A 27,603-nucleotide genomic window follows, 5' to 3' on the forward strand; every position below is an offset into this window, starting at 1 on the left:
GCCTTTTCATGGAATTCTAATTAGGTTTTTTACTTCTAACACAGTATATTAGCAAAAACACAGCCCATTAGTAACTATTACAATACAGCTAGAAATTTCTAACTTGATCTTCTACAAACAATACATATGAAACCTGGCAGTTATACTAGGGTTTATAGTTTGAGTAAGAGCACAGCAGGAAGATGCTGCTAAAGCTTGAGGTGTGGGACCACCATCTGCAATGTAATCTTCTCAACAGGGGCACTCAGCATCATGCTGACAAAAAAAAGGTACAGAAAAAACTTCAGGCTTCCTATTTCTGAATTTACAGGGCTGAATGTGATGCATAAGGAAAGTGTCTTATGGAAAGGAGGCATTTTGAAACCAGTCACCTTTTTGAGTTTGCTTTGTGAACAAGATTTAAATTGAGAATAAGCATATGCAATGTCAAGGCACTGATTATTCTAGTAGTGACACTTATACAATCTAGGTACATCTAAGAATATATTTGGACTTCCTCGTGGTCAAAGGCCAGAGGCCCAAGGTTTTTCTTTGGAGAAATCTACCTAATAGGCCATGTTTCTCCACACACCAGTAAAAGATTTAATTTTGTATGCAGCACATGCAAAAAAAAAAAAATTGAGTACCTTCCCGAACACATTTTCCTTCAGCTGCCTCATTTGAAACTATTGGTTCATTTGGATTTACTTTTGACAAGTTATCTGGAACACTATGTCGCTCTCTCTCGTGGTTCCTCAGCTGGCTCTGGAAAGTCGAGAGAAGTATGTTACTTTCAAAAAAAAAAAATACACACACAAAAATATACATTTGAAAAACAAAGCTCTTCAGATATCCCTTATAAATACAATTCTGTTAGTCACAGACAATGAGATTCAAGGAAAAATAACTGGAGAAACTACAAGAACAAAAACTATTTTCTTTTTAGATGTCTTTTAAAAGAACACTACCACTACTTTTTGTGCGTATGTACAGTGAATTGTATACATATACACACATAATCAGATATAAAATCACTGGTAGATTTTCACAAGGAAGAAACCCCTCTGATTTACATATTGTAACTTTCTGAATAAGAATAATACCCTCACAATGAAAATTAGCTAGAAATTTGTAACTGTTAACTAACTTTTTCCTTTGGCATTTTTAGAGATCCCTAGTGTGAGTACCTTCCTCTATCAAGGCAGATCACAACCCTTCTATATTTTAAAAGAGCTGCCCTGGCTGAAATATTCATCCCAAGAGCCAACCTTCTGGTGATGAATCTCTCTAAAGTTAGCTTGGTTGGTCCTAGGCTGACAGACATGCAGTCTGTCACCAGCCCAGCTTTGAATCCTTCTTCCCTGCTGGGTGGATTGTACTCTGCTGGCATAAGCTTTCATGTCCTCAAGAGACATCCAAGGAAGATTTAAGTAGATAGATTTTTTTTTCCTCTTAAATTTTTTTTTAAAAAGGTATCAATTTGAATCTTTTACTTTGATGCCCCACAAGATGTGGAACAAAACTGACATAATGACTAAACTGAATAACAAAAGAAATGAAGGTGCAGACACGTTCTAAGAATAAATCTTCTTATTTGAATGAGTTGCCTGTCCAGAGGTCCTAATTGTTTTACAAGTGTCTTGAGGAAAATCCATTTTTTAAAAGTTTTACCCTTGTTTTAGCTATCAATTTAAATGTTACCATTTGCCTTCTCACCACCAAGGGTTTCAGGTCTACTCCAAGGCAAACTGGCTGGGAAAGTTTGTATTGCAACTACCCCTTTGGAAGCTATACTGAATTTTTAGAGTGATCACCTAGCATCTACGTCTGGTTCCAAACCATGAAGTGACTTGTCCCAGGTCACAGAGATGATACCATACATGAAATTCAAACCTAGGTCCTACACTCCAACTTTAACCCACTAGACGCTGTCTAATTTACACCCTACCCTCAAACCATGATAGCCAAATAAGTTAAACTCAAAGAATAGGGCTGAGAAATAGCCATTAGACCTCTGAGCTCTAACAAAAATAAATTTTGAGCATGTAGGAACTAATGTTCATGTTCATTGGTAAACTGACAATAATTCTACTTCAATACAAGCTGATAATGGAATGGATTTTTAAATGTCCTTCCTCCCCACCCCAAATCCTTTTCCTAAAAAGAAAAGGGTCAGGACTAACAGGAGAAATTTCAATTGTTTTTAAAAATCACATACTTAGGTGAAGCATCTTGAAGACAGCAGGTATTCAACAAATGTTTGCTTAACTAAACTAGTGGGAAAAAATCCAATTTTAAGGATGGGAAAACTAGAGAGCAGAGAGTTTACATATTGTGATCATGTGCTGCTGATGAGTTATTTGTAATAACATTTAATGCATTGCTGGTTCTTAGCCTTTGGAATGGCTACTGATGGTCCCATGGGATCCAATATTAGTTGATCATCAAACTATTCTTTGTCATCCTTGCTATACAACATGCGACATTGTAGAAAGATTTGCCTCTATCAAAATAAGTAACATGCAGAAGCTGTCAAGAAAGCAGCTTCTGAGAAGAATGCTGGACTAGTAGTCAGAAAGCCTGGGTTCTAGTCTCAGTCTTGTCACTAAGTAGTCCTGTGACCTTGGACAATAAGTCCCATAATCTGTACAGGCTCAGTTTCTTTTTCTATCTGTAAAATTAGTGGGGTGGGCTATGTGAGCTCTAAGGTCCTTTCTAGTTCTGACATTATGATTTCATGAAGTGATTTCACAAGGAAAAATGTTTACCTTATAATGAAAAGATTCTTCACACCGTTTGCACTGGTACATCCTGGTTTTACAGTGGTTGATCATGTGGCTCTCTAGATCCTTGCTGTTGTCAGCTATGTGCTCACAAATAGGACACTGGTAAGGCTGTCTCTGCCGGTGGACTCGCAAGTGCTGTTTAATGTAGCCCTTGTTACCACTAGTATAGTGACATAACCGGCAACGGTATGGTCGATCAGCATTAGGGATAAATTCTACCAAGTTGCTTCCAGGCAAGTTTGCATCACCAGTCGGCTGACTCTGGGCGTTGTCCTGCAGTTCTTTCAAAATGTCATCATCTGAAGCATTCTGGTCTGTCCTTTCCCTCAATTTTTCAATTACAGTGAGCAGGGACATGCTGATACCCATTTTAACAGGAACTTCTGATAATTCCTGTTTGTTCTCTGTAAGTTCTACCAATGTAGAGTCACTTTGGTTAAAGCTAGTTAACACTTCTGAAGAGTTAAGTGGAGACATCAATTTAGAGTAAGCTGCTATAGTACTTTCAACTTGTCGCTGCCCAGTATCTGGATCTAAAAGGTTTACATCTCCATAGTGCCCAAGACTGGCTCGTGTTAATTCTGCAGCCCTTATAGGCATTGTTACTAGAGCTTCTGCTGCTAAGGAATGCAGGCGCAGGGACTCAGAATTTGTCCTTCTCCGGCCTGGAGGGGCATTCTCATCAGCAGCCAGAACTTTATTTGAGATTATCTCACTGTCTTTCTTCTCAGGATTGCTCCATCCTATGATCACCTCTTCAATTTCGACAGTGCTTTTATCACTATGATAAACTTCATCTGTTTCTTCATGCACAATCTGGGTTTTTGTGGAGATCAGGTTTTTTTCCTCTTCCATGTCCGTATTCATCAGAAAAGGTTTTTGTAATACTGTTTCTTCAGCACTAGGCAAACGTTCCACTATAACATTAACATGACCTTTTTTATTTGGGCTGCAGTTAATGATTTTCTGTGCTGATGAAAGTAGGCTATCAGCCATCAGACTGTCCTCTGTATCAGACATCACCTCCAACATTTCTTCTCCACTGGGGTCAAGGGTAGCTGACTGTCTTAGGCTTCCACTTACTTCTCTATTTTGTTCAATAGATCTGCATGACAGCTGCTCTGAACTACAGATCTGCACCTGAACAGACTGCCCATTATGAATACCCAGCTCATCATCCTCTAGAGCAAGAACTACTGTTTCAACCCTTTGAGCTGAGGTAGCTAAAGAGTCTGACAAGCCCAGAGTCTCATTTTCCTCTTCAAAAATTGGATAGGAACAATCCACTTCCCCTGCATGCTTCCAAGCATGTGTTTTCAACATTCTCTGCTGACCACAAGTATAACTACAAATCAAGCATCGGTACATGCCATACTGCTCACATGTGTACCATTTTCTCCTCCCCATTTCTGCAACAGAAGCAGCTCGGATTGTTTGCATGTTGCTATTGTCCAAGTTCACAGTGAGGTCCGCAACTGTTTTGAGACTCCCTTCTATTGTTCCCTGAATTGAGGGGTTGGAGAGGCCAGTGCACTGCTGACCTTTGGATTCAATAGGAGTTTTGGCATCATTTCCATGGTAATTTAAAATGTGAGCTTCAAGTTCTTCTTGGCTCTTGGATACAAAATGGCACTCAGAGCACATTAAGATCACTTCATTCTGCTGACCATGCTGTTTGATATGCTCTTTTAACACAGACAAAGAAGAAGATAGGAACTTACAAAGACTGCATTGGTAACACATGGTCTTTCTATTATTCTGTGGAAAATAGTCAGTGATATAATAATCTGCTTGCAGCTCCTCAGTCCTTTTGGTGCCAGTAGCAGGTAGTTCAATTGTTTTGGCTGGAATCTCACAAAGGTCTTGCGTTTCAAGAGAAAGCACTGAAGCATTTGGATGAGAGCGTTTTTTCCCAATTAAAAGGCATCTTTGTGACTTTTCACTTTCTACAATCTTGCTCAATTTCTGGATAACATCAATAAGTGGATCTGTTTTATATTTTCTCTGTTCATCACCTATTTCCAATGATGGACTGATGACAGTTTCAGAAATCAGTACAGCTTCTTGTTCACCAATACCTGGTACCAATACTGCAACACTGCTGGTATCTTCCATGATATCTAAGAGGTAATATTGTACAACAGAATAAAATGTCAGGTTACAAAAAAATTACTGTTATGTTTTAAATTTTTATTATCAAAAATATTTAACAAGAACAAGAGACCAGCATTGTTTAACTATTTAAAGTTATAGTGCCCATATTTTAAATATTGCACCATGTATCTGGCTGCTGCCCTAGTTACTTTATGTAGTTTTACAGGTCCTCTCAAAAATAAGACCTTCTAGCTCTTTATCCTAAATTAACTTTAACCTCTCCACCTTTCCTTCCCAATAATGTGACTCCACAGGTTTTGTGCTGTCTTTATCCCCTTACTTGATCCCTGTTAATTTTTCACTCACATTTTGTCCCATTCTCATAGCTCCTAAAGAAGTAGTCCTAACTTTCTGGATCAAAAAATGAAACACTGCCATAAAGATAAGAACATGGAATCCCTATACCAGGGGTGGGGAACCTGTAGCCGTATGTGGCCCTAAGGTGACCTAAAGGTCCTCAAGTGTGGCCCTTTGATGGAATCCAAACTTCACAGAACAAATCCCCTTAATAAAAGGATTTGTTCTGTAAAACTTGGACTCAGTGAAAAGGTTGTACCCAAGGACCTAGAAGGCCATATATGGCCTAGAGGCTGCAGGTTCCCCACCCCCTGCCGTATACTATCAGTGCATCTCAGAGCATTTTGAAATAGCACTATAAATAGCCAGTATAGGATTGACAACAAATAATTCTCAAACTTCTTACTCCATGTCATTCTGACTTTAAGAAAAATAAATACAGAAACTTCTAGCACAAATTTCTGCTAGTTTCCTGATATAAAATTCTTTTTGGAATTACATAAGTACAGAAACGTATTATATTATAAACTACTGTATTTTTACTATACAAATCAAACTAATGAAAAAACAATGAGTCCAGTTCCTTCTTTCACTTCCTTTGAAATAACCCAAGGATAAACCACAAACATTACTGTGGTTTTTTTCAGAGGTCCAACAGTTGAGTGATGAACTGTTGAATGGGTTTCTGGAAATATGCATGGATTTTGCTTTCTCTGAAAGCGGTGAGGGAAAAAAGCATTATGTTTTACCCACGCTACAGGTCTAGACATGTGTATGGGCCTAAGCAGGAATTAACTGTGGTCTCTAACCTATACTTTACAAAGCACTGTGGACAAAGCAGTCACTTTACCAGTTCAGAAATTCTTATGCACTTGTTTATTAGAAGAGGTCTAGACTATATTTCCTCGAAGTGCTTCCCCTTCAAACATCTCAACTGACTGAAATCGAACTGAAGTTAAATTGTTAATTTGGATTTCAATTTTCTGTGTAGGCTTTCCCCCTCATTACCACACCATTCTTCATTTTAGCCAGGTATACTATGGAGTTTTTATTCATGTGTTCCAAATGTCCAAGAATGGTTAAATCTTTACTTGAGCCTTGCCCCAAGCCTACAGGTCCCAAGTCAGGAATGAAAAAAAAACCAAACCAGAAACAAAAATAACCCCAACCCCCTCAAAACCAAAATTTTCTTTATTGCCTTTCCAAGCCATTCAAGTTCAGATTGTTCTATATATTGGTAGAGAGCTAAAGCTTTCTACATGACTGTTGGCATATGCCTGAATTTCTGGAGCACACTATTCATACTTTTGTCATACATGTATCATATCCTACTTCATATTATAGTAGTCCGTATACATGTTCAGAAGACCACAAGTCTCTCGCAGAAGCTGTTTTGGTCTATATATCCCGAGTGTCTAGTATATTGCCTTACATATAGTAGGTAATTAATGTTTGTTGAACTGAGTTAGTATCTTATTTCTCCCAATATATTTTAAGCCTCCCCAAGGGCAGAAATTGTGTTATTCATTTCTTTTGCCTTGCTCAGGGATGGGGAACCTGTGGCCTCGAGGCCACATGTGGCCGTCTAGGTCTGCAAATGCAGCCCTTTGAATGAATTCAAACTTACAGAACAAATCCCCTTAATAAAAGGATTTGTTCTGTGAAGTTTGGGTTTAGTCAAAGGGCCTCACTTGAGGACCTAGAGGGCCATGTGTGGCCCCCGGCCTTGCTCATTACCTTGCTCTTACCCCTACTTCTATGAATCCAGTTATAAATCAAAAATTGATTAGACAATGAATTTAACTCTTTGGAACTTTGAAAGTTCTTTAAACAAGAAATTCAGAAGTCCCTTGAGATTCTAATGATCATAATTTTGAAAGAATAAATTACCATGAAAAGTTACATCCCTGCAAGTTGATCTACAACACATATGCAAACAAGTAAGAATTGGCTCAATGTACTCTACAAGGTACAAAGATGACTTATACTATCTTTCCTCTACTTGATAATATAATAGAAGGGAGACAAAGCAATGTAAATTGTTCCCAGTGAATGTTTCTTTGTATATTCCTAAGGAAGCAAAAGGGCAAAGATGAGAAAATTCACCTTATGACAAGAAAAAAATTAATACAGAAAACAATGACAAAACAACTAAGTTTTAGAATCTGCTGTAGCTTAAGTAGAAATAGGAATTAGGAGTTAATGGAATTTTAGAGCAATTGCTTGAGATATGAATATCAACTTCATGGCTACATAAGATTTGGGTATAGGAATGACAGCCATAAAACCGGCATGACAATGTAAAGGATAACAAGAAACACCTGAATAACCAGTCTGGATTCACACAAAGTTTTTAAAAAGTCAAATCACATTAAAACAAAAGTCACTGGGGGAAAAAGCAAAAGGCTGGATCACTTTATTTAAGAATCAGTGAATTACAATAGTGGAAAATGACATGTACTCTCCGTGGTAATCACTCTAATAGGCAATTCTGCTTAACTGTTTTTGGAGTCTATACTTTGTAGGGCTATGCTGAGAGTGTCTGTTGTTGGCACTACAGCTTGTTATATAAAAACACATAAATAAAAATATTTTTATAATTAAAATATGCTGAACCAGCAGCTTATATAAAAGTGGGGAAGGGGAAGAGGAAAGAGGGGTGGAAGGAAAAAAACAAGTGATAGTACCTTAAGGTCTGCTCTTTTGAATTTTCCAAGTTATGTCACTTTACTTGGCAAATGTGGGTATATTTCAGGCACTGGAGCTGTGGATCTTTACAAGTCCAGGGATAGAACAATAATACACCTGAAAGATAAGGGGATAGAATAAACAGGTTTAAATACTTCCTTCTGAGTTATGGCAAGAAATAGTACTTTTATACATGAAAACCTCCCTATACACAAGATGGTATATGAAAATGTCAGACAAATTATATAGACTATGAATGCCAAACAATTTCAAAGACAGATAAGATTACTCCTGGCTAACAACACACCAAAATGATTCCCAGAGAAGGTAGGCCATAAACTGACCTTTGAACGATGAGTAGGATTTGATAAAAATGCAAAGTCAGCAATATTTAAATCAAAATATTAATTAAATTTAAATGTTAATTAAAACAAAAATCAGCCAATATTTATCAAGTACCTAATTTGTGTAACACACTGAATTAGATCTTGAAAGGGATACAAAGCAGTATATGACATAGTCATTGCCCTTAAAGAGCTAATTTTACAGCAAGGGTTAAGCAACCACTATAAGATAATAATGTAAGAGGCCACAAGGCAGTTCACAAATACTGGCGTTCAGAGGAAGGAGATCACTTTGGACTGGGCCGATAGCTTCTGAGAGGAGGTGAGATTTAAGTTATTCAAGGAGACAGGACTTGAATAGGTAGAATAAAGGTGTTAGGGAGTAGTGATGCCATGTGGGTAATTCTACAAAGGTGATAATAAACATAATGTGTTTGGAGAAAAGCATCCAGGTAGATACTTGGGAGGTATGGTAGATAAGGCTGTAAATGTAGGTTGGGGCCAGACTGAGCAGGGACTTAAATGGGCTAGGAAAGTTAAAATTCTTTATGTTGTAGCACATAGCAAAGTACCTAACAGTTCTTAGCAGGGATGCCTTGTTTATAGTAGGTACTCAATAAATATATATTGAACAAATGACTATGAATGTATAAAAATCTACTCAAAACACGTAAAGTTGCTAAAAACGTGAATCTCAAAGTAACCATGCATGCTATACAATTTTCCTAACCAGAATTCTTAATTTTCCAAAATGGTGAAACGCTTATAATTAAAGTCTTTCTCAAGCTAAGTGAGAACCAATCTATTCCAATTGTCTTAATTTTCTTACAATTTACTATCCAGTTTATATTAGCACTTAATTACACTATGGTAACCACCAAAAAATAAAGGCGAACCATTCATGTGTTATTGGATGAGTTGGATAAATAGTAAAATTTTCTGTGCAGATGCAAGAAGATACAGTTTAACATACTAAAAGGAATGCCTCTGATTTCTTCAAAACTTCACAAGCAGCATCTTCCCCATGAAGTCTTTCTTGAATAAATACATTATTTATTTACATGTTGTCCCCCTTAATGGGAAGTAAGCATCTTGAGAGTAGAGACAATTTCATTTTGTCTCTGTATCTTTAGTGCCCAGTACAGTGGCTAGTACACTGCAGTTGCTTAATAAATGTAACTGATAACTGTCAAAGGTGAAGATTACATATGGACGATGGGCAGGCCAGATCTATTAGTAAGTTAATCAGTCACACTCATATTTCTATTATCAACTATAATCATGTTTATTTGAATTAAGATAAGTTCATGCATTAAAGAACCGTGAATTTTCTAGGAAGGTCCCAGACTCTCAGTATTTTCACAAGACTTCTGTAAGAAAGGTTCAGTTCTAACTTAACTAACTGATAAGTCCCGTCATAATAGAACCATCATGGATATTGTCTCTTGTTTTGGTGTCAGAATAATAAATGTTTAAAGTGACCAACCTTAAAGTTCACCGAGTAATACAGATTCTTTAACTGAAAAGAAGAGGAAGAGGTCTGGATCTTTCAAATCAAATAAATGTTGAAACTAATAAAGTTACAAGTATGAATTTCCAAAGTTAAGTCATAGCCATGACTGAAAATGCACAGATTCAAACATTTCTTTTCCAAGATGAATAAATTAAGCCTGAACAAAAATATGTATAAAGTATTTAGCTCCAAACTACTTAGAGTTCAGGGAAATATTTACATAGAATAATCAAATTACGTGATATAAACATATCTTAAATATAAATAGGCCAAGATTTTAAAAAAAGCTAATACGTAAAAAAGAAAAAAAAAATCCCCCAAACCACTATAAACCTCTCCATCTACATGTAGAAGTGAATATGCACTCTGCACCTTATTTCACAGCTGTTTTTGTTCTCAAAATGTTATCTACTGTTTTTATCTAACTGGCTGAATACACTTTCTAAAAGATTTAAAAGTTAGAAACTCAGTGAGTTTCTGTGCAAATTTCAAACAAAAAAACCTATCTGAATCTAAAGGTGATACCATGAATCTCATAACTGTTCTTTACCTAAAAGTCACAAACAACAGAGAAATGTGACACAAGTGGTTTGTCCTATATATTTGTTAAAATAGAGATATTTGTTCTTCAATTCTATAGCTTCTGTCTCAGTCTCTTACATTAAAAAAAGAGAAAAGAAATAACTTCCTCTTTAATTATAACCAGGGAGAAAAAAAAATTAGAACAGAACCCCTGGATGTTTTATTTAGTTAGCAACTACCCCCTCCCTTCCTGTTAAGTAAACAGTTCACAGGCCCAGGGGAAAGGGAATTTTCTGAGCTTTGAAGGTTAACGTTAACCTTCCGGTACACTGGAGAAGTAAGGCCTTCTGGATAGATTTTCTGTTCTAAATTACTGGGAGCATCCTGCAAAAAGAGATAGGCACCAAAGACTGAAGACAGGATAAAGACATATCTATTAATTAGAGGATAGATCAATATAGCTTGATATCCTCCAAAACAAAGACTAAAAAGATGGCCCCATAGGGTGAAACAGAGAACTCAACCAATGAGTCATCCAGACCTCCCCTACTTTCATTCACTCAGACAAGCCCCAGGGCTGGGAAGGGCCCCAAACCAGACTAGAGCAGGCAGGCCTGGAGACTTAGGAAACTCATTCCAGTGAGAGTGTAAAAAGTATATAGGCATTATCCCCAATCTACAAAATGAGGGGATTGGGCTAGTCCATCTCTTAAGTACTTTCTAGCTCTAGACTAGAGGAATACTCACAGGAGCAAACCCCTGTGATTTCAGTCTCAGATTTTCAACAGCAAACATGGAGTCATTAATAAGAAACCAAACTTTGTTCATCACAGTAGTTTAATAAATGGTTATTGAATGAACAATTAGGCAATTCAATTCAACAGGCCCTTAAGAGCTAGTTTGTGGCCAAACGCCTCTGGGGGAAATGGTGTAAAAAGACAAGAAGAACTGTGCACAATAAGTCACAAGAATAAGTGAAACAGTATGGGAAAGGTAATTTCCCTCTTTAAGGTTGGTAGAACTGGGGATTTCATGGCATTAGACATGACCATGTTGCTCAGTTTCAATCCATATCGCCTTGGACTAGTTGCTGAATGTTTCTGGGGACTCGATTCTGTCATCAGTAAAATGGGGGTAATATGAGGGCCCTCTCACAGTTTAACTAAGAGGTTCAAATGATTAGTAACTTAATATCATGAAAAATGGCCATACTATAGATAGGGTGTAAGGAGGCCTTGGTTGGGTACTTTGCCTCCTATCTCTGAACCTGTTAAAATATTTGAATAACTGTAGTACTTTGTAATCCTCCATAGGCTAAGAGACTGCCCAAGGGGTCCACGACAAAAACGGTTAAGAACACCCGCCTTAGTTCAAATCTCAGCCCTGACGCCTTCTAGTAGCATGGACCTGAACAACTGTCTTCAACTCCCTAGGCCTCAGTTTCCTCCACCTGTAGTAAGGGTAGAATAGGAAAGCTAGTGTGGCTCCAGACTGCTCTGGGGTCAGGGAGACCTAGGTTCAACTCCTACCTCCAAACACACACTGGCTGGGAGACCTTGGCTAAGTCCCTTTTCCAATTCGTTGTACCAACCCTACAAGGTGCAGATCTGCATTAGTGGAAGGGTTCTCCTCAATGGGAGGAAGCGAACAACCCTCAAGGAGACAGCCGACCACCCCCGCCCTCCCGACCTCGCGGGCCGAGAGGATTACCGTTAGTTACGGGTCGAGGCTCAGGAGTTTTCCGCAGCTGCCGGGATGCGGGGCGGAGCATCCCCTTCACCTCCCCGCAGCCCGCGCTGCCCCATCCTCGGAGCTGGGAAGGAGAAGCGGCGGGGGCGGCCTGAGGGGGGGCGGGGGGACGCGGGGGACGCGGGGGGACGCCGGGGGGGGCGACGGCACGCGGAGGGGGCGGCGGCACGTGGCGGGGGGGCACGCGGGCGCCGGCACACGGTAGGGAGCACGCGGACAAGAGTGGGGGGGAGGGACGCGCGGGCGCCGGCTCGTGCGGCAGGACACTGGAGGCGGCGGGCTTGAGGCCCAGGTTCCCGCAGGCGCGGCGCGGAGGCACATCCGGAGGCCTGAGGCGTTGGAAGAGGGGAGGATGCCGGGCAACCCCGGGCGGGCGCGAACGAGCAAGGGCGGGACTGAGGGCCGGGACCGCTCGAAGCGGAGGACTGGAATGACCGGGGCGAGGGGGTGGTGCTGGGGGGCAGTGGGTCGTGATACCTGCGGGTCCAGCAGCTTCGACAGCGGCAGTTGCCCCTTCCCCGGCGGGTCCTCCGTCCGGGCCGCTCGAGAGCCTTCCCCCCCAAACACACGCTCCCCTCCCTCCACGTCGCTCCCTCCCTTTTCGTGGAAAAAAAAAATTAAAATTAAAAAAATATTTTTTTCCTTTCCCCCTACTACTTTCTCCCCCCTCCCCAACTTGGGCTTCAAAATGGCGGTGATGGAGACGAGATCACGTGATTAGCGGGCCGAGTCAGGTGACCTCCTGAGGGTGTGGGCTTCGGGGCTCGGGCGGGGGAGCGGCGAAGGAGGGAGGTTGAGGAAAGGGCTGGGCGGGGTCTGCGGGAGACGGGGCGGGGATCCGGGGCGCGATTTCTTCCGCTCCTCCACCGGTTGGGGAGACGTGGGAGCCCAGACTCGGGTTCGCGCAGCTAGTTGCGCTACCGGCTTCTCCCATCTTTCTCCGTCCCCCGTTTCCCACGGCCAGGAGGGAGTCGAGCTCCACGCTGCCTCCGAGGTTTTCAGGCGGGGCCACATCCAGGCCTTCCCAGGACTGGGCGACACGACACTTTTTCTTTGCGTTCCTCTCAGAAGCGGGCCCCACTCAGCCTCTTTTGGCAGCCCTAGGATGCTCTGCTTGGAACCTGTCTGAAGGAAGGCGTGGTAGCGTGCAGGTGACCACGGCCCAGGGTGTCATGATTTACATCCAGCTGTGCATCGTCTGTTTCTGTCCATGTTTTTTCCCCTCTTCAGATTATGAATGCTCTTCCAGAGAGATGAGAGCATCTTCTAGAATTCATCTTGTATTGCCCCTTATCTCCTTGGATCATAGAATTTAGAGTTGAGAGGGGTCCTTGGGGTACAGTGTGAAGAGAACTGCATCTGGAACGTGGTTTCACAAATTCTGGTTCTGATTACTTACCACATTTGTAACTTTGGGAAAGACTGGTCACATTACCTTTTAAAGTCTCCATTTCCTTTCCAAAAGGAGAGAGATGAACTAGATGATCATGGGATTTAAAGCTGGAAGATTCTATAGAGATCTTGTAGCCTCACAGACATTAAATAACATCCAAAATCACACAGGTAGTAAGAGGAATCCAAATGGATGTCCTCTATTTCCAAATTCAGTACTCTTTTTATTGCTTATAACTATGGTCAGTCAACAAACATTTATCAGACGTTCTAGACCAGGCAGTGCAGTGGTCACTGGGTACAAAACAAAAAGAAAACAGTCCCTGGTACCTTTTACTTTTAAACCGTATGATAAATTGGGCATTTCCTCTTATCATCCAGTAGAGTCTCCATAAAGGCAGTTTAAAACAGCTGGCCTTCCAAGGCTATTCTAGATTAGAATGCCACCTCTTAAAATTCCTCCGGATCATGTCTATGCACTCAATTACTATTCCTGCCACCTTAAACTAGTTACTTGATAATTTTTGATTCTTAGTTGTTGGGTTTTTTTGGTAATTGGTTAAAAAAAAAAAAGAGATAGTACCAGGCTTACTTTCCTCACTGGATAACTGTGAGGTTCAAATGATTAATAACTTGATAACAATATTAAAAGTGGCTACACTGTGGACCTAGAGTAAGGAACCCTTAGTTCAGGGGCTATTTAACCTGGGGTCTATGATTAAATACTAGGCATCTCCCTCCAGGGCCAGAATTTAACCTGTTTATGAGTCTGTGAAGCAGTAGAATTGGAGAGCTGCCATTATTCCATCCAAATCCTACATTTCATGGTTAGTACTGGTATAACCTTGGGTGAGTTATTTAGCCTCCCTGAGCTTCAGTTTTCTCATCTGTAAAACGAAGGGGTTGGACAGTGGTCTCTGAGTTTCCCTCCCACTCTAAAAATATGGCCCTCTCATGATATACCTTTGCATCACAACGGGACATGGATTCTTTTGAGTTGGTTATAATTTGAATAGCTCCTGACCATGTGGGTCCAAAACTCTCAGGAGAAAAGAATTGCCATGTAGGTAGTATTACTTCATCACTTCAAGGATCTGTGATTAAGTATGAATCTTCATAAATTGCTATAGGTAGTCTTTTGGTGATAAATCCTTTCAAACTTAGCTAGAGTGGTTGCAATTATAGATACACTTGGTTGGACCTACCTGTGCTCCACTAGCATAGTCTCAGTGAAACCTCAGGGTTACTTCCATACTACAAAGAGGTATCTTAATAGAATTTTTAAAAATTAATTTATTTTTAGTTTTCAACATTCATTTCCACAAGATCGTGAGTTCTAAATTTTCTCTCCATCTCTCCCCTCCCCTGACCCCAAGATGGACTGCATTCTAAATACCCCTTCCCCTGATCTGCCCTCCCTTATATTACCTCCCCTTCTCTTATCCTCTCCCCCTTCTGTTTTCCTTCAGGATAGATTTCTATACCCCACTGCCTGTGTATCTTATTTCCCAGTTGCATATAAAAACAATTTTTTTAACATTTGTTTTTAAAACTTTGAGTTCTAAATTCTCTCTCTTCCTCCCTGCCCACCCACCCTCATTGAGAGAGAAAGCAACTCCACACAGGTTATACATGTGTAATCATGCAAAACACTTCCATAATAGCCATGTTGTGAAAAACTAACTATATTTCCCTTCATCCAATCCCACTTCCCATTTATTCTATTCTCTCCTTTGACCCTGTTCCTCCTCAAAAGTGTTTGCTTCTGATTACCCCCTCCTCCAATATGCCCTCCCTTCTATCATACCTCCCTCACTTATCCCCTTCCCCCCTATTGTCCTGAAGGGTAAGAAAGATTTCCATACCCAATTGAGTATTTATGTTATTCCTTCCTTAAGCCAAATCCAATGAGAGTAAGATTCATTCATTTCCTCTCACTTCTCCCCTTTCCCCCTCCATGGTAAAAGCTTTTCATTCTTTTATGTGAGATAATTTACCCCATTCTACCTCTCCCTTTCTCCTTCTCCCTGTACAATCCTCTCTTACCCATTAATTTTTATTTTTTAGATATCATCCCTTCATATTCAACTCATCCTGTGCCCTCTGTCTATATATATTCCCTCCTACTACCCTAATACTGAGAAAGGTCTCATGAAGTTACAAATAGCATCTTTCCATGTAGGAATGTAAACAATTCAACTGTAATAAGTCCCTAATGATTTCTCTTTCCTGTTTACCTTTTCATGCTTTTCTTTAGTCTTGTTTTTGAAAGTCAAATTTTCTATTTAGCTCTGATCTTTTCATCAAGAATGCTTGAAAGTCCTCTATTTCACTGAATGTCCATTTTTTCCCCTGAAGGATTATACTCAGTTTTGCTGGGTAGGTGATTCTTGGTTGTAATCTAATCTCCTTTGTCCTCCAGAATATTATATTCTAAGCCCTCTGGTCCCTTAACGTAGAAGCTGCAAAATCTTGTGTTATCTTGATTGTGTTCCCACAATACTTGAATTGTTTCTTTCTGGCTGCTTGCAATATTTTGTCCTTGACCTGGCAACTCTGGAATTTGGCTACAACATTCCTAAGAGTTTTCCTTTTGGGATATCTTTCAGGAGGTGATTGGTAGATACTTTGAATTTCTATTTTATCCTCTGGTTCTAGAATATCAGGGCAGTTTTCCTTGATAATTTCTTGAAAGATGATGTCTAGGCTCTTTTTTTGATCATGGCTTTCAGATAGTGCAATAATTTTTAAATTCTCTCTTCTGGATCTATTTTCCAGGTCAGTTGTTTTTCCAATGAGATATTTAACATTGTATTCTATTTTTTCATTCTTTTGGTTTTGTTTTATGATGTCTTGATTTCTCATAAAGTCATTAACTTTTATTTGCTTGTATTTTCTTCAGTGAGCTTTTGGACTTCCTTTTCTATTTGACCAATTCTGCTTCTTAAGGCATTCTCCTCATTACCTTTTTGGACCTCTTTTGCCATTTGGGTTAGTCGATTTTTTAAGGTGTTATTTTCTTCAGTGTATTTTTGTGTCTCCTTTAGCAAGCTGTTGACTTGTTTTTCATGATTTTCTTGCATCACTCTCATTTCTCTATCCAGTTTTTCCTCTACTGCTCTTACTTGCTTCTCAAAATCCTTTTTGAGCTCTTCCATTGGCTAGGACCAATTCATATATTTCTTGGAAGCTTTGGATGTAGGAACTTTGACTTTGTTTTCTTTTTCTGGTTGTATGTTTTGATCTTCTTTGTCACCAAAGTAAGATTCTATGGCCTGTTTTTTTTGCACTGTTTGCTCTTGTACCCAGCCAATTACTTGACTATTAAACACTTTGTTAAGGTAGGGGTCTGCTTCCAGTGTGGAGAATGTACTATCCCAAGCTTCAGGGGTTTTGTGCAGCTGTTTTCAGAGATACCTCTAGGGACCTGTAATTTTTCAGTTCTTCCAGGGTAGTATGATCAAAGGCAAGGTGTTTACTCCTTTCCTAGCTTGTGCTCTAGTATATGAGTGACCACAAGCACTCTTTTCTGTCTTGGAACTGTGAGGAGGATTCCCTCTCCACTGCCACCGCAAGTTCCTCCATGCCAGTACTCCTCCTTGCCCCAGGACCATCACCCTGGTCTCTGACTCAGATCCAAACATGGGCAAAGCAAGGGAATTCTGCCTCAGCACCAGCAAAGAGGTCCCTGCAGTCTGTCTCTGATCAGCTACTTGATTACCCCCTCTGTCTGTGGGTTGAGAGCTCCGGAAGCAGCTGCCGCCCCAGGGCTGTGCTGGGACTAGGGCTGGACCAAGCTCTTCTCTCACTGTGGTCTGACAGACCTTTCCTACTGACCTTCTAAGTTGTCTTTGGTGTTTGTGGCTTTAAAAGTCTGGAAACCACCACAGCTGCTAGTGATTCAGTCCCTGGAGGCCTGCTCCAGGATTGCTGGGGCCAGTTGGTCTTTACCTGTGTGGCCCACACTGAACTGTGCTCCTCTCCTAGCTTGGCACAACTGACCTTTCCAGTCAACCATCGAGGTTGTCTTGGGCTAGAAATTTGTTTCTGTCTTTTTGTGGGTTCTGCCCCTCTAGAATTTGTTTAGAGCCATTTTTTACAGGTATTTGGAGAGGTTTGGGGGTGAGCTCAAGCAAGTCACTGCTTTTACTCTGCCATCTTGGTTTTGCCCCCCAATAGGATTTTTTTTTTTTGTTGGCTAAGCAATGGGGTTAAGTGACTTGCTCAGGGTCACACAGCTAGTAAGTATTATGTGTCTGAGGCCAGATTTGAACTCAGGTCCTCCTGACTCCAGGGCTGGTACTCTATCCATTGTGCCACCTAGCTGCCCCTAGGATTTTTTAATAGACAACTCCAGGAATCGCTTTTAGGCATAGGGATTCCTTAAAAATTTTTAAAAAATTTAAATACTAATGAAAAAGAGCATTTTCATATTTATGTAGTAGAACACAAAACAATGATTGTATATGAAATGGTGACTATTTCATAATACTCTTTTTAGAAGTAATAAATTCCACATATTATTTTTTAAATTGTCTTGCATGTCTGTGCTTCCTACTGAACTTCCTTCTCTGCGTTAAAAAAAATTATTTCAACAGCTCCCTTTTGGGGGGAGCCACAATATTTCTAAGAAAAAGAAAAAAAATCCCCTTGCAAATAATAAGTACAAACAAAATGAATCCACACAGTGTTCGTATCCAAAAATGCATATCTCTGACAAGATGTGGGTAACATGTCCAAGAGGCCATCTAAGGCACCCAATTCTATTTAGATATTTTCTTCCATTACCCCCACTTTTGATCCTTCTTTCAGGATCAGGAAGTTTGTTTTGCTTGTTTATATTTCCTTCTTCGTATTATCCTGTCTCTTTATAACCCTCTCTTTATTCCTGTTTGTTTTCCAGTTGAGTTAGCTCAGTTTCATTTTTGTCTTTTTTCTTTTTGAGGCAATCAGGGTGAAATGACTTGGCCAAGGTCTGAGTTCTGATTTGAACTCCTCCAGGTTGTGCCGACTTAGGGGTTAGTGTTCTATCCAGTGTGCCACCTACCTTCCCCTGTGTAAGTAAGGTGAATTTTAGTGTGTATAAGGAGGATTTTGTTATTCCTTTTTAGACAATAGCTCCAGAATCCTAGATAATGTTTCACAGGAATTATGGTTGGAAACACCTCCACCATGTTTGTGCAGTGAGATATAGGGATGATGTAATGTCCATCTTTGATGTGCTAGTCATGACAATATTGCTAAAATTAAATTATGAGCTTAATGTTGGCAAGATGCCTTCTTTGTCTGTTGCCCTATAAAGGGAGTGGGCACTGGTCAGTAAGTGAGGAACCCATTTTGGGATTTGGGTAATGCATAGAGGAATGCATGTGCCTGTCTTGATTGACCCCCATCAAGGCTTAGGGGATCTTGAAGGAGTTGTAGTCCTATTCTTGTCCACCCCTGCAAGAAGTGTGATTAGGCAATGCTGTAGGAGTTGATGCTCCCATTATCAGCAACCCTATTGAGAAGACTAGATAGAATAAAGTAAGCTTATTTACTCCTCCAAAACTGTCTTCCTATCTGACCAGATCAAAAGTGAACCTGTGCTAGGACACCTGTTAGCGTTAGGAGCCCTCCTGTGTTCTCCTGCATGATAAATGGTGTTACCTGTGTGCTTGCGTGTGAAACACCCTGTTTGCTGTATTTCTACACCAATTGTTACGGGGGTGGAGGGGTAAGGGGGTGGGAAAAAGAGAGAGAGGGAGAGGGAGAGAATTCAACCCTTCTTTGTCTGTTTTTGATAACAAAGTGTTGCCCACTCCTTCCACCTGTTCATGTTTATATTACTCCTTTCACACACTCCAGTTATAAGAAACATAATAAGTTTAAACTCTCTTTTTTTTTTTTCTCTTAATAGCCAGCACATCTCAGATACTCTGTTTTTCTTATTTGACTCCTTAATGTCCTTTGAAGACATCAAGGTTCTGAAGGGACACTTGTTTCTTTTCCTTCTATTAGAATGTTAGCACTGGATCATCATTCAGTCCCTTCCAGTTACTCAAATTGCTGTGGTCACTGCTGCTCCCTTGAGCTTCCAAGGGCCTCCATTGTGTACTTACAATTACCCAGGGTCTTTCTCTGAACTCAGGACATAGAGGTCTGCAGGCTATAAGTGTTACTGTCCCTTTTCTGGTCATACTGGGAAGCTGATAAGGCTGTGTCTTTTAGCATTCCTTTCACAGCATCTCAAGACTGATGAATTTGGGGAGTTGCTTAGGTTGATGTAAAACCTTCAAGATCCCAAATATTGGATTGAACCTGTTATCAGAACAGGAACACAATGGGGCTAAATAAGGTTGTTCTTGTAGCAGGCTTTACAGAATTTTTAAAACAACAGCCCCAACAACACCCAAGAAAAAAAAATCACAGCACCAGAGAACAAGTGGAGAATTAGCAATGAGTGAGCACATTGAGCAAACAGAAAAGAACCAAGGTAGAAAGAAAAAAGAAGTCAAGGTAAGTTTAGAAAAGGAGGGGGTGGGGGCAGCTAGGTGGTGCAGTAGGTAGAGTTCTGGCTTTGGAGGCAGAAGGACCTGAGGTCAAATGCAGACTCAGACACTTGAAACTTACTAGCTGTGTGACCCTAGGCAAGTCACTGATTGCCTCACCAAAAAACAAACAAATAAACAAACAAAAAAAACCAAAAGAAAGAAAAGGAGGGGGTGGGACAGGGCAGCAGTATTTTTAAAGAGAAGGAAATTCCTGAAGACCCATGAGTTTAGTCAAATTAGTTCCCAGTTTGTAGCATTCTTAGTTGAGGGTTTAAATTTTTTTTTTATACAATGGCTGTCATTGTACATGGGCTCTGGATATAAAGTGGACAGTTATTTGTTTGGGGAAGAATGAAGCTATAGTGGTGGGTTTTTGTTTTTTGTTTGTTTTTTAGGTAAATTGAGTTAGGTGACTTGCCCAGGGTTATACAGCTACTAAGTGTCTAGGGTCTCATTTGAATTCAGGTCCTTCTAACTCCAGGGCCAGTGCTCCATTGCACCACCCAGCTGCCTCCAAAGTTATGTTATTTTGAATGCTGAATTAAGGAAATACATTAAAATGAAGACTATTTTGATCTTGTAACTAGTGAGGGAAGGAAAATCTTTGAAGATAACTGGAACTTTAAAGGGGAGAAAGATTTCCAATGTCAAAGGGAGAGATAAAATGAGTAGGAAGAAAACTGTTGCAGATAGAGGGAAGTGGTAATGAAGCAGTATCTTGATTTATAATGTTTGCTTGAGACACTATAAAATGTGAGCTATTATTAAAAATAATAATTTCTAAAGACAGAGAAGATAGGATAGGGATTCATTCTTTTAATAAACATTTATTGAACAGACTATAACTTGCTTGACAGTCTAGACCAACAATTTCAAAGGGCTAATGTATTCGAATCCCATTTTTATTTTTTGTCCTTCAGAAATGGGAATGGCAGCACAAGATGGTCAATCTTGTTATTTGTGAAATCTGTTTTCTTATGGGATAGAGAGATAATGGAGCTCCACGTGAACATAAAAATTTTTCTGGGAAACAGACATCCAAGGTTCAGAAAAGTTAAATAACTTACGTAAGCTTACATAAGTAGTAAGCTTGAGGTTGAATTTGAATGCAGATCTTCTGCTCTTTTCAGTATGTTAGGAATCAAGGATTTTAGGTTGAACGATACATGGAAACCTTGAAATTCAGTCCCGTAGCTCATGGGTTTCTCACGTAACCTCCTCTAATCACCCTTCACCTACCTTGGAACTATATTTATCATTATTTAATTAACCCATCATCTCAAGGGATTTGTTTTAAAGATATGAAACTTGCTTACTCTATTATCTAACCTGTGTACAATGGAATCTGATACTGTGTCTAGATGAAAGATACTGTAGATAACCAAATCACTATCTCAACATATTATTCTTTTTTGGAGTAATTAATAAGTTGATGAAGGAAAAAAGTTCCACTTGGCTTGCAAATATCTTGACTATACATCTTGCATGGAAATGAGGGAGTCTGACAAGTGACAATATTTTACAGTTTAAATAAGTTTCTTTTTATACTTTTGTAAGCAAAAATTTTAACAGTAAAGTTGAGATGAAACAATCTAGGTGTGCTCATTTACATTTGAAGGAGGCATTTAAATAGGTAAAAAGAATGGAAGCAAATTACTTAGCTGCCATGCATATGATAAAGACAAATACTTTATCTTGACATTAAATAAGAATTATTTTTAAGGGATAAATAATGCACACCTTCTTTAAGTGGGGATAAAATTGTTATTTTTAAGCTTGTAATTGAATGTTTCTGATTTTTTTTATGGATGTGATCTCAACCCTGTGGGCATTTTTTCCATTGATACCAATCACAACTCCTTTTCTTTCTTTCTTTTTTTTATGCTGTGTGGTTCTTGACCATTTTTTAAAAAAAAATTTATCTACTGATGTGTTATGATCAATCAAAAAGCATTTGGTACTATGCATTACTATGCTTAATATGTCAGGCATTGTTCTAGGCAGTAGGGGTTCAAATACAAAAATGAAATAGTTCCTGCCCTTAAGGATCTTACATTCTATTGGGGAAGACAATATACACATAAATAAGTATATACAAAATAAATACAAGATAATTTTTTTTTTTGAGAGGGGAGGGAATTGGAAGCTGGTGGAGGGATCAGAAATCAGCATAGGTTTCATGAAGAAGGTGTGTTTCTTGAACAGTTTTGAGGGTAAAGGGATTCTAAAGTGTGGAGGAGGTTGAGGTAGGAGTGTATTCCAAGCTTAGAGGATGATTAGGGCAAAGGTACTCAGGAAGGGAGAGGGAGTATTAAAGTGGAGAGTTTATCAAGTGTGAAGATCAGCAAGAAGGCCAATTTGGCTGGGCTACAGAGTGCATACATGGAAATAATGCAGTAAGGTTGGAAAAGTAGGCTGGGGCCAGGTTGTGGAACAGCTTTAAAGCCAAACAGAGGAGTTTATTTATATTTAATCCTAAAGGCAATAGGGAGCCATTGGAGGTTATTGAGTAGGGAAGTGATGCACTCAGGCTTGAACTTTAGGAAAATCACTGTGGCTGATTATATGAAAGATGGATAAGAGAGAGGAGAGACTTAAGGCAGAGAAAACAATTAGGGGGCTATTGCCTTGTCAGGAAAGAGGTAATGGGGACCTCAACTAGGGTGGTAGCCATGGGACAGATGCTAGAGGTGTTATGGAAGAAGAATCCACAAGAACTGGCACCTAATTAGAATCATAGCACTCAAGGGAGAGAAGTCAAGGACAATGGTTTTTCTTAATATCAAACTAGCCTTGCTTGCCTCATATAAACACTACCTGATCTTGATGAAAAGTATTGCTATATTCTATTTACTGCTATTTTATTTAATATTTTTGTATTTATACTTGTTAGGGGAAATTGTCCTATACTTTTCTTTTTAGTTCTATCCTTACCTATGTTGAAATCATTATAATATTGACTCAAAGAATTCTGGGTGATGTTTCATTTGTTCTATGTTTATGAATAATTTATGTAATGTAGAGATTATTTGTGTTTTTTAATTTTTGAGAGAATTATTTTGTGACTTTGGGACATATTTTTTGTGAGTGATTTTTTTGTTTGAAATTTCCCATTATATCACTTTCAAAATTTATATATTTTGTAGATAATTATCAATTCTTTTAAATTCTTTGATTTTCAAAAATACTGCTATATATAATATTCAAATGATAAAATGCATATAATGAACTTTGAAAACCTTAAAGCACAATATAAATGAAAGTTATCATTATTATTCCTTAATATTATTTATTTCTTTGGTGTTTGCTGCAATCTTTCTTCTTCCATTTGCAATTTTAGTGATGTGCATTTTTTCTCTCCCTTTAAAAATTAAAGTTCTAATGGTTTCCCAATTTTATTGGCCTTCAAAAAAAAAACTACTAATTTTATTTATCAATTCAATTGTGCTTTCATTTTCACTTCTGTTTATAGAGAAAGCTATGTAGTAGAATAGACCTGAAATCATGAAGCCCTGAACTCATGTATGGCTTTGGACACTTACTAGCTGTGTAATCTTGGCAAAGTCACTTAACCTTTGTCTGCTTCAATTTCCTCACGTGTGAAATTGAGATAATAATAGCACCTATTTCCCAGGGTTCTTGTGAGGATAAAAATAAGATAATATTTGCAAAGAGCTTTGTAAATCTTAAAGTGTTACATAAAATACTAGTTATTATTATTTTACTCTTATTTTGTAATCTCTCGTTGACTTTCCTTTGGGTTATTGTTTTGTATTAGATCTTAGAGGTAATAGTGAGCCTCTGGAGTAGAGGCGTGTCATGATCAGACATGTACCTTAGCAATAGCCGTTTGGTAGCTACATGGAAAATAGATTAGAGAGGCAGAAAGACTTGAGGCAGAAAGACCAATTAGCAATCTTTTGTAGTTAGAAAGGTGATGGCCTTATATGGAATGCAAGAGAGATTGTGAATATAGAAATAATAAGATTTGGCAACTAATTGGACATGTGAGGTGAGAGAGACTAAGGAGTTAAGGATACTGCCAAGGTTGCAAATGGGAAGGTAACACTAAGAGGAAAGAGTGTAAGGGAATTTGGTTTTGGGGAAAAGACAATGAGTTTAGTTCTAGATACATTGAGATTGAGATGTTTATGGCTATCTATTTAATAGGCAACTAGAGATGTCCATTTGGAGCTGAGGAGAGAGACTAAGGCTGGATATTTAGCTCTTATGGTTATTTATATGGAGATGGTAATTAAACCCATAAGAGCTGATGAAGTCACCCAATGAAAGAGCATAAAGAGATAATAGAAGAAGGACCAGGACAGAGTCTTGAGGGCATACCCACAGTTGGGGGCATGAGATGGAAATTGAGCAAAGGGGATTGAGAAAGAGCAGTTAGATTAGTATAAAGAGAACCAAGAAAGGGCACAAAGAAATGAGAGCATCCAGGAGGAGAGAGTGGTCAACATTGTTAGATGCTAGAGAGGTTGAGAAGGATGACAATGATGAAAGAGAAAAAGCCATCCAGTTTGGCATTTAAGAGATCGTTGGTGACCTTGGAGAGAGAAGTTTCAGTTGAGTTGATAAGGTCAGAACCCTTTCTCTGGGTTACTAATGCACTGCTTAGTATGTTGTTATTCTTGCTATGTGATCTTCTCATTTCTTTTTTCAGTCTTTTATATCTTCCATAAAGTAGTTTATGGCTCTCCTCATAGGAAAGTCATGGTTGGTAATGTGCTACAGGTTGTAGATGTTTGTTGTGCATCTTTTCATTGCTTTTTGGGTTATTAGTAATTTTAATTCTTCTGGGATGGTAATGAAACAATTATGATTCTTAGAAGCTGCTAAAAACCACAGTTTTTAGAAATAAATCAAGGAATTTTAAAAGCAATTTTTAAAGATATAATATCTTCAAAAGGGAAGGTGGCAAAAAGGAAGAGAATGCTAAATGTGGAGGTTACAAGAGAAGCTCAGACTTTTTTCCCTTTGACCTTACTATTTGTCCTGTGACTTTGTTTACTGCGTGCTCTCTTTGACATTTTTGCCCTGCTTGTAATATTGGAAGCTCGAATCATCTCTTTTTACATCTTCACTTGTGTGGTATTATGGAAGTGCAAAATATAATTATAGGTGTCCTCCAGGTTCAATGCATGCTTCAGTCATTAAGATGAATGGCAAGCCTTGATTTTATTAATGAATGAAGAGATTGCTTGATGTAAGTAGTCAAGAAATGTAGGATTAACAGACATGATATATTATTACATATACAGCTGTCAGTAATAAATTAACCTTAGCTGTGGGTTTCTTAGACTTTGAATCCTGAATATTCACCTAGAAATACTTCATAATTATAGTGCAGGTCTCCAGAATCACCATAAATTAGCTGTCTGTCATTCAGTCAATGCTAAAAGCCGTAAGACCTACATTATTTCGGCAGCATACTGCCATTGAAAATCTCTGGTGTTACTGTCACCTCCCCTTAATTTATTTTTAGCAAGGGCTGAAGTGAGCTAGGAGCTAGGGAACCACCACAATGACCAGTTGAGTGTTGGGACAAAATGTAGAACCAGGTGAAGCTCCAGGTTGACAGTTTGTGTTTTTTCTAGGGTAGGGTATTTCTTAACTAATTGTATTTACTGGGGCATTTTCTCTAATAACTGCAGGCACCAAAATGTTGAAAAAGTGATTTGATGAGCAGAGTCCTTGAGACACAGAATGTCCCATGAAGCCAAACTTAATATTGCGTTCTAAGGGCTGGGTAAAATTTTGCCCAGAATTCTTTCTGAGGGCTTATTCCATTAAGTGGACTTCTGCAGTCATTAAGTACGTGCAGTAATAAGTATTGGCGACATCTAGTGGTTTGCATGAAATTTGCGGCCTTACCCCCCTGACATTGGAATAGGCAGGTTGGAAATTTGAATTGCTCCACTATTCTAGATAGACCCCTTCGGCACTGTATTATCTAAGAAACTTATTTCTGCCAGAGATTCTCAGAATTCGTTTTGATTTATGATTTGGATCCAGGAAACATAAAAGTAGCATAGAGGCTAGGTAGAGAGGGGCTGGTTTTTGAGGATGACAGAAGGCTCCATTGAGTCTGGGTTTGGAAATACCACAGAGTGATTGTGGAGGCTCAGCATGACCCAGTGGAGTTATTCAGTGGAGCAATGAGTTTGCCTCAGCCAGATTGTCTCCCTGCTTTGAGGCAGACTTGTTATTTGAATACTCTGAGCAATTTTCAGTCATCTTTGTCAATAAAATCAGTCTCTTTTCTACCAGGGAGATGAAAATATGATTTAGAGCCTTCCAACATTCCCTAGCTAAGTCTGATAGCCTTTTGCCACTTCATCTACTGAAAAGTCTTGGAGACGTGAAAGTGGTGTAGTTCAACCTATGTGGGCAGTAGCTATTTACTATACTTGCAACCATTGGATGTCAGGTAACATTACTTGTTTAGGAAGAAAAAAAGATTTTCAAAAGTAGTTCACATTTCTCTAATGTTTTAAGTTTTACAGCGCATTTTTCTTACAACAATCCTTTGAAGCAGATAGTGCAGGTGTTATCATCCCCACTAAAAGATGAGGAAACTGAGGTGCAGAAGGATTTAGTGACATACTCAGAGTTGTACCAACTTCTAAGTATTGGAACTGGGACTTGAACCCAGGTCTACTTCTGACTTTAGGTCCAATGTTATGTATCCTTTAATAATGGGAAAAGGAGCAAGATGGAGAAGAAGGGAAGACAAGCAGAAATGTAATTGTCAAGCAGAGCACAGGAATCCTGAGCAGTGGATAACTGTGAGCTTAAAAAATTTGGCTGAGTCACTGTTTTAAAGTATGATAGCTGCCTTTCAAGAGATGGATTGGAAACAGTCATCATCATTACCACAAAATCGAATGTTGAACACCTACTTCATATAGCATCCTACATAGTACTTCAAGTACTTTATTTTGTTTTTTGTTTCTTTGGTGAGGCAATTGGGGTTAAGTGAATTGCCCAGAGTCACACAGCTAGTGATTGTTATGTGTCTGAGGCTGGATTTGAACTCAGGTCTTCCTGTGTCCAAGGGCCGGTGCTCTATCCACTGCACCACCTAGCTGCCCCCTACTTTAAGTACTTTAAAAAGGTGTAGAAACTAATGGAAATTGTAGACCTGCCTTAAAATAACAGAACCTCCAAATTGGAAGGTACATTAGGGCAGAGGAATCAAACATGGGGCCCATGGGCCACAAGGTCTGCAACACTCTTGAGTGTAGCCCGAACTAGCTTAAAATGTAATTGGGAAGAATTTAACAAAATAAAAATCCACTAAAACATGGAAAATATTATATTTTAAAACTAAGTCAATATGTGGCTCTCAGGGATCCTTCTGTACAGATCAGTGGCCCTCATTTCTGTTTGAGTGTGATACTGCTGCTTTAGAAGATTATCTATTCCAATCCCCTTAATTAACTGAGGAGAAAAACAAGGTCTAGTGAGTTGAAGTGACCTGCTTGAGGTCCTGTTGCTGGTGAGAGTCAGAGAGAGGACTAGAACCCAAGCCTCCAGATGTCTCCTGCTGGGATATTCCTACTTGTCCATGCTGTCTTTGACAAGCTCACTCAGCCCCCTTGATAGAGATGTAGAGCTTAGCAAAGATCAGC

At 39.2% G+C, this 27,603-nt stretch overlaps 1 protein-coding gene across 1 annotated transcript in view; it reads right to left on the reverse strand.

Annotated features, from left to right (window-relative positions):
- The window catches only part of ZNF507 (zinc finger protein 507), a 29,131-nt gene extending 16,564 nt beyond the window's left edge, over nt 1-12,567 (reverse strand). The window contains exons 1-4 of the mRNA XM_027868204.1: nt 12,510-12,567; nt 7,904-8,021; nt 2,748-4,885; nt 627-744 (exon numbers count right to left, since the gene is read on the reverse strand). Coding sequence (XP_027724005.1) covers nt 627-744; nt 2,748-4,880 — 2,251 coding nt within the window. The 5' untranslated portion in view covers nt 4,881-4,885; nt 7,904-8,021; nt 12,510-12,567. The remainder of the gene's footprint in view (nt 1-626; nt 745-2,747; nt 4,886-7,903; nt 8,022-12,509) is intronic.
- Nucleotides 12,568-27,603: the final 15,036 nt, after the last annotated feature.

This window comes from Vombatus ursinus, unplaced genomic scaffold (assembly GCF_900497805.2).
Source record: "Vombatus ursinus unplaced genomic scaffold, bare-nosed wombat genome assembly UNPS02014786.1, whole genome shotgun sequence".
NCBI classification, from domain to species: Eukaryota; Metazoa; Chordata; class Mammalia; order Diprotodontia; family Vombatidae; genus Vombatus; species Vombatus ursinus.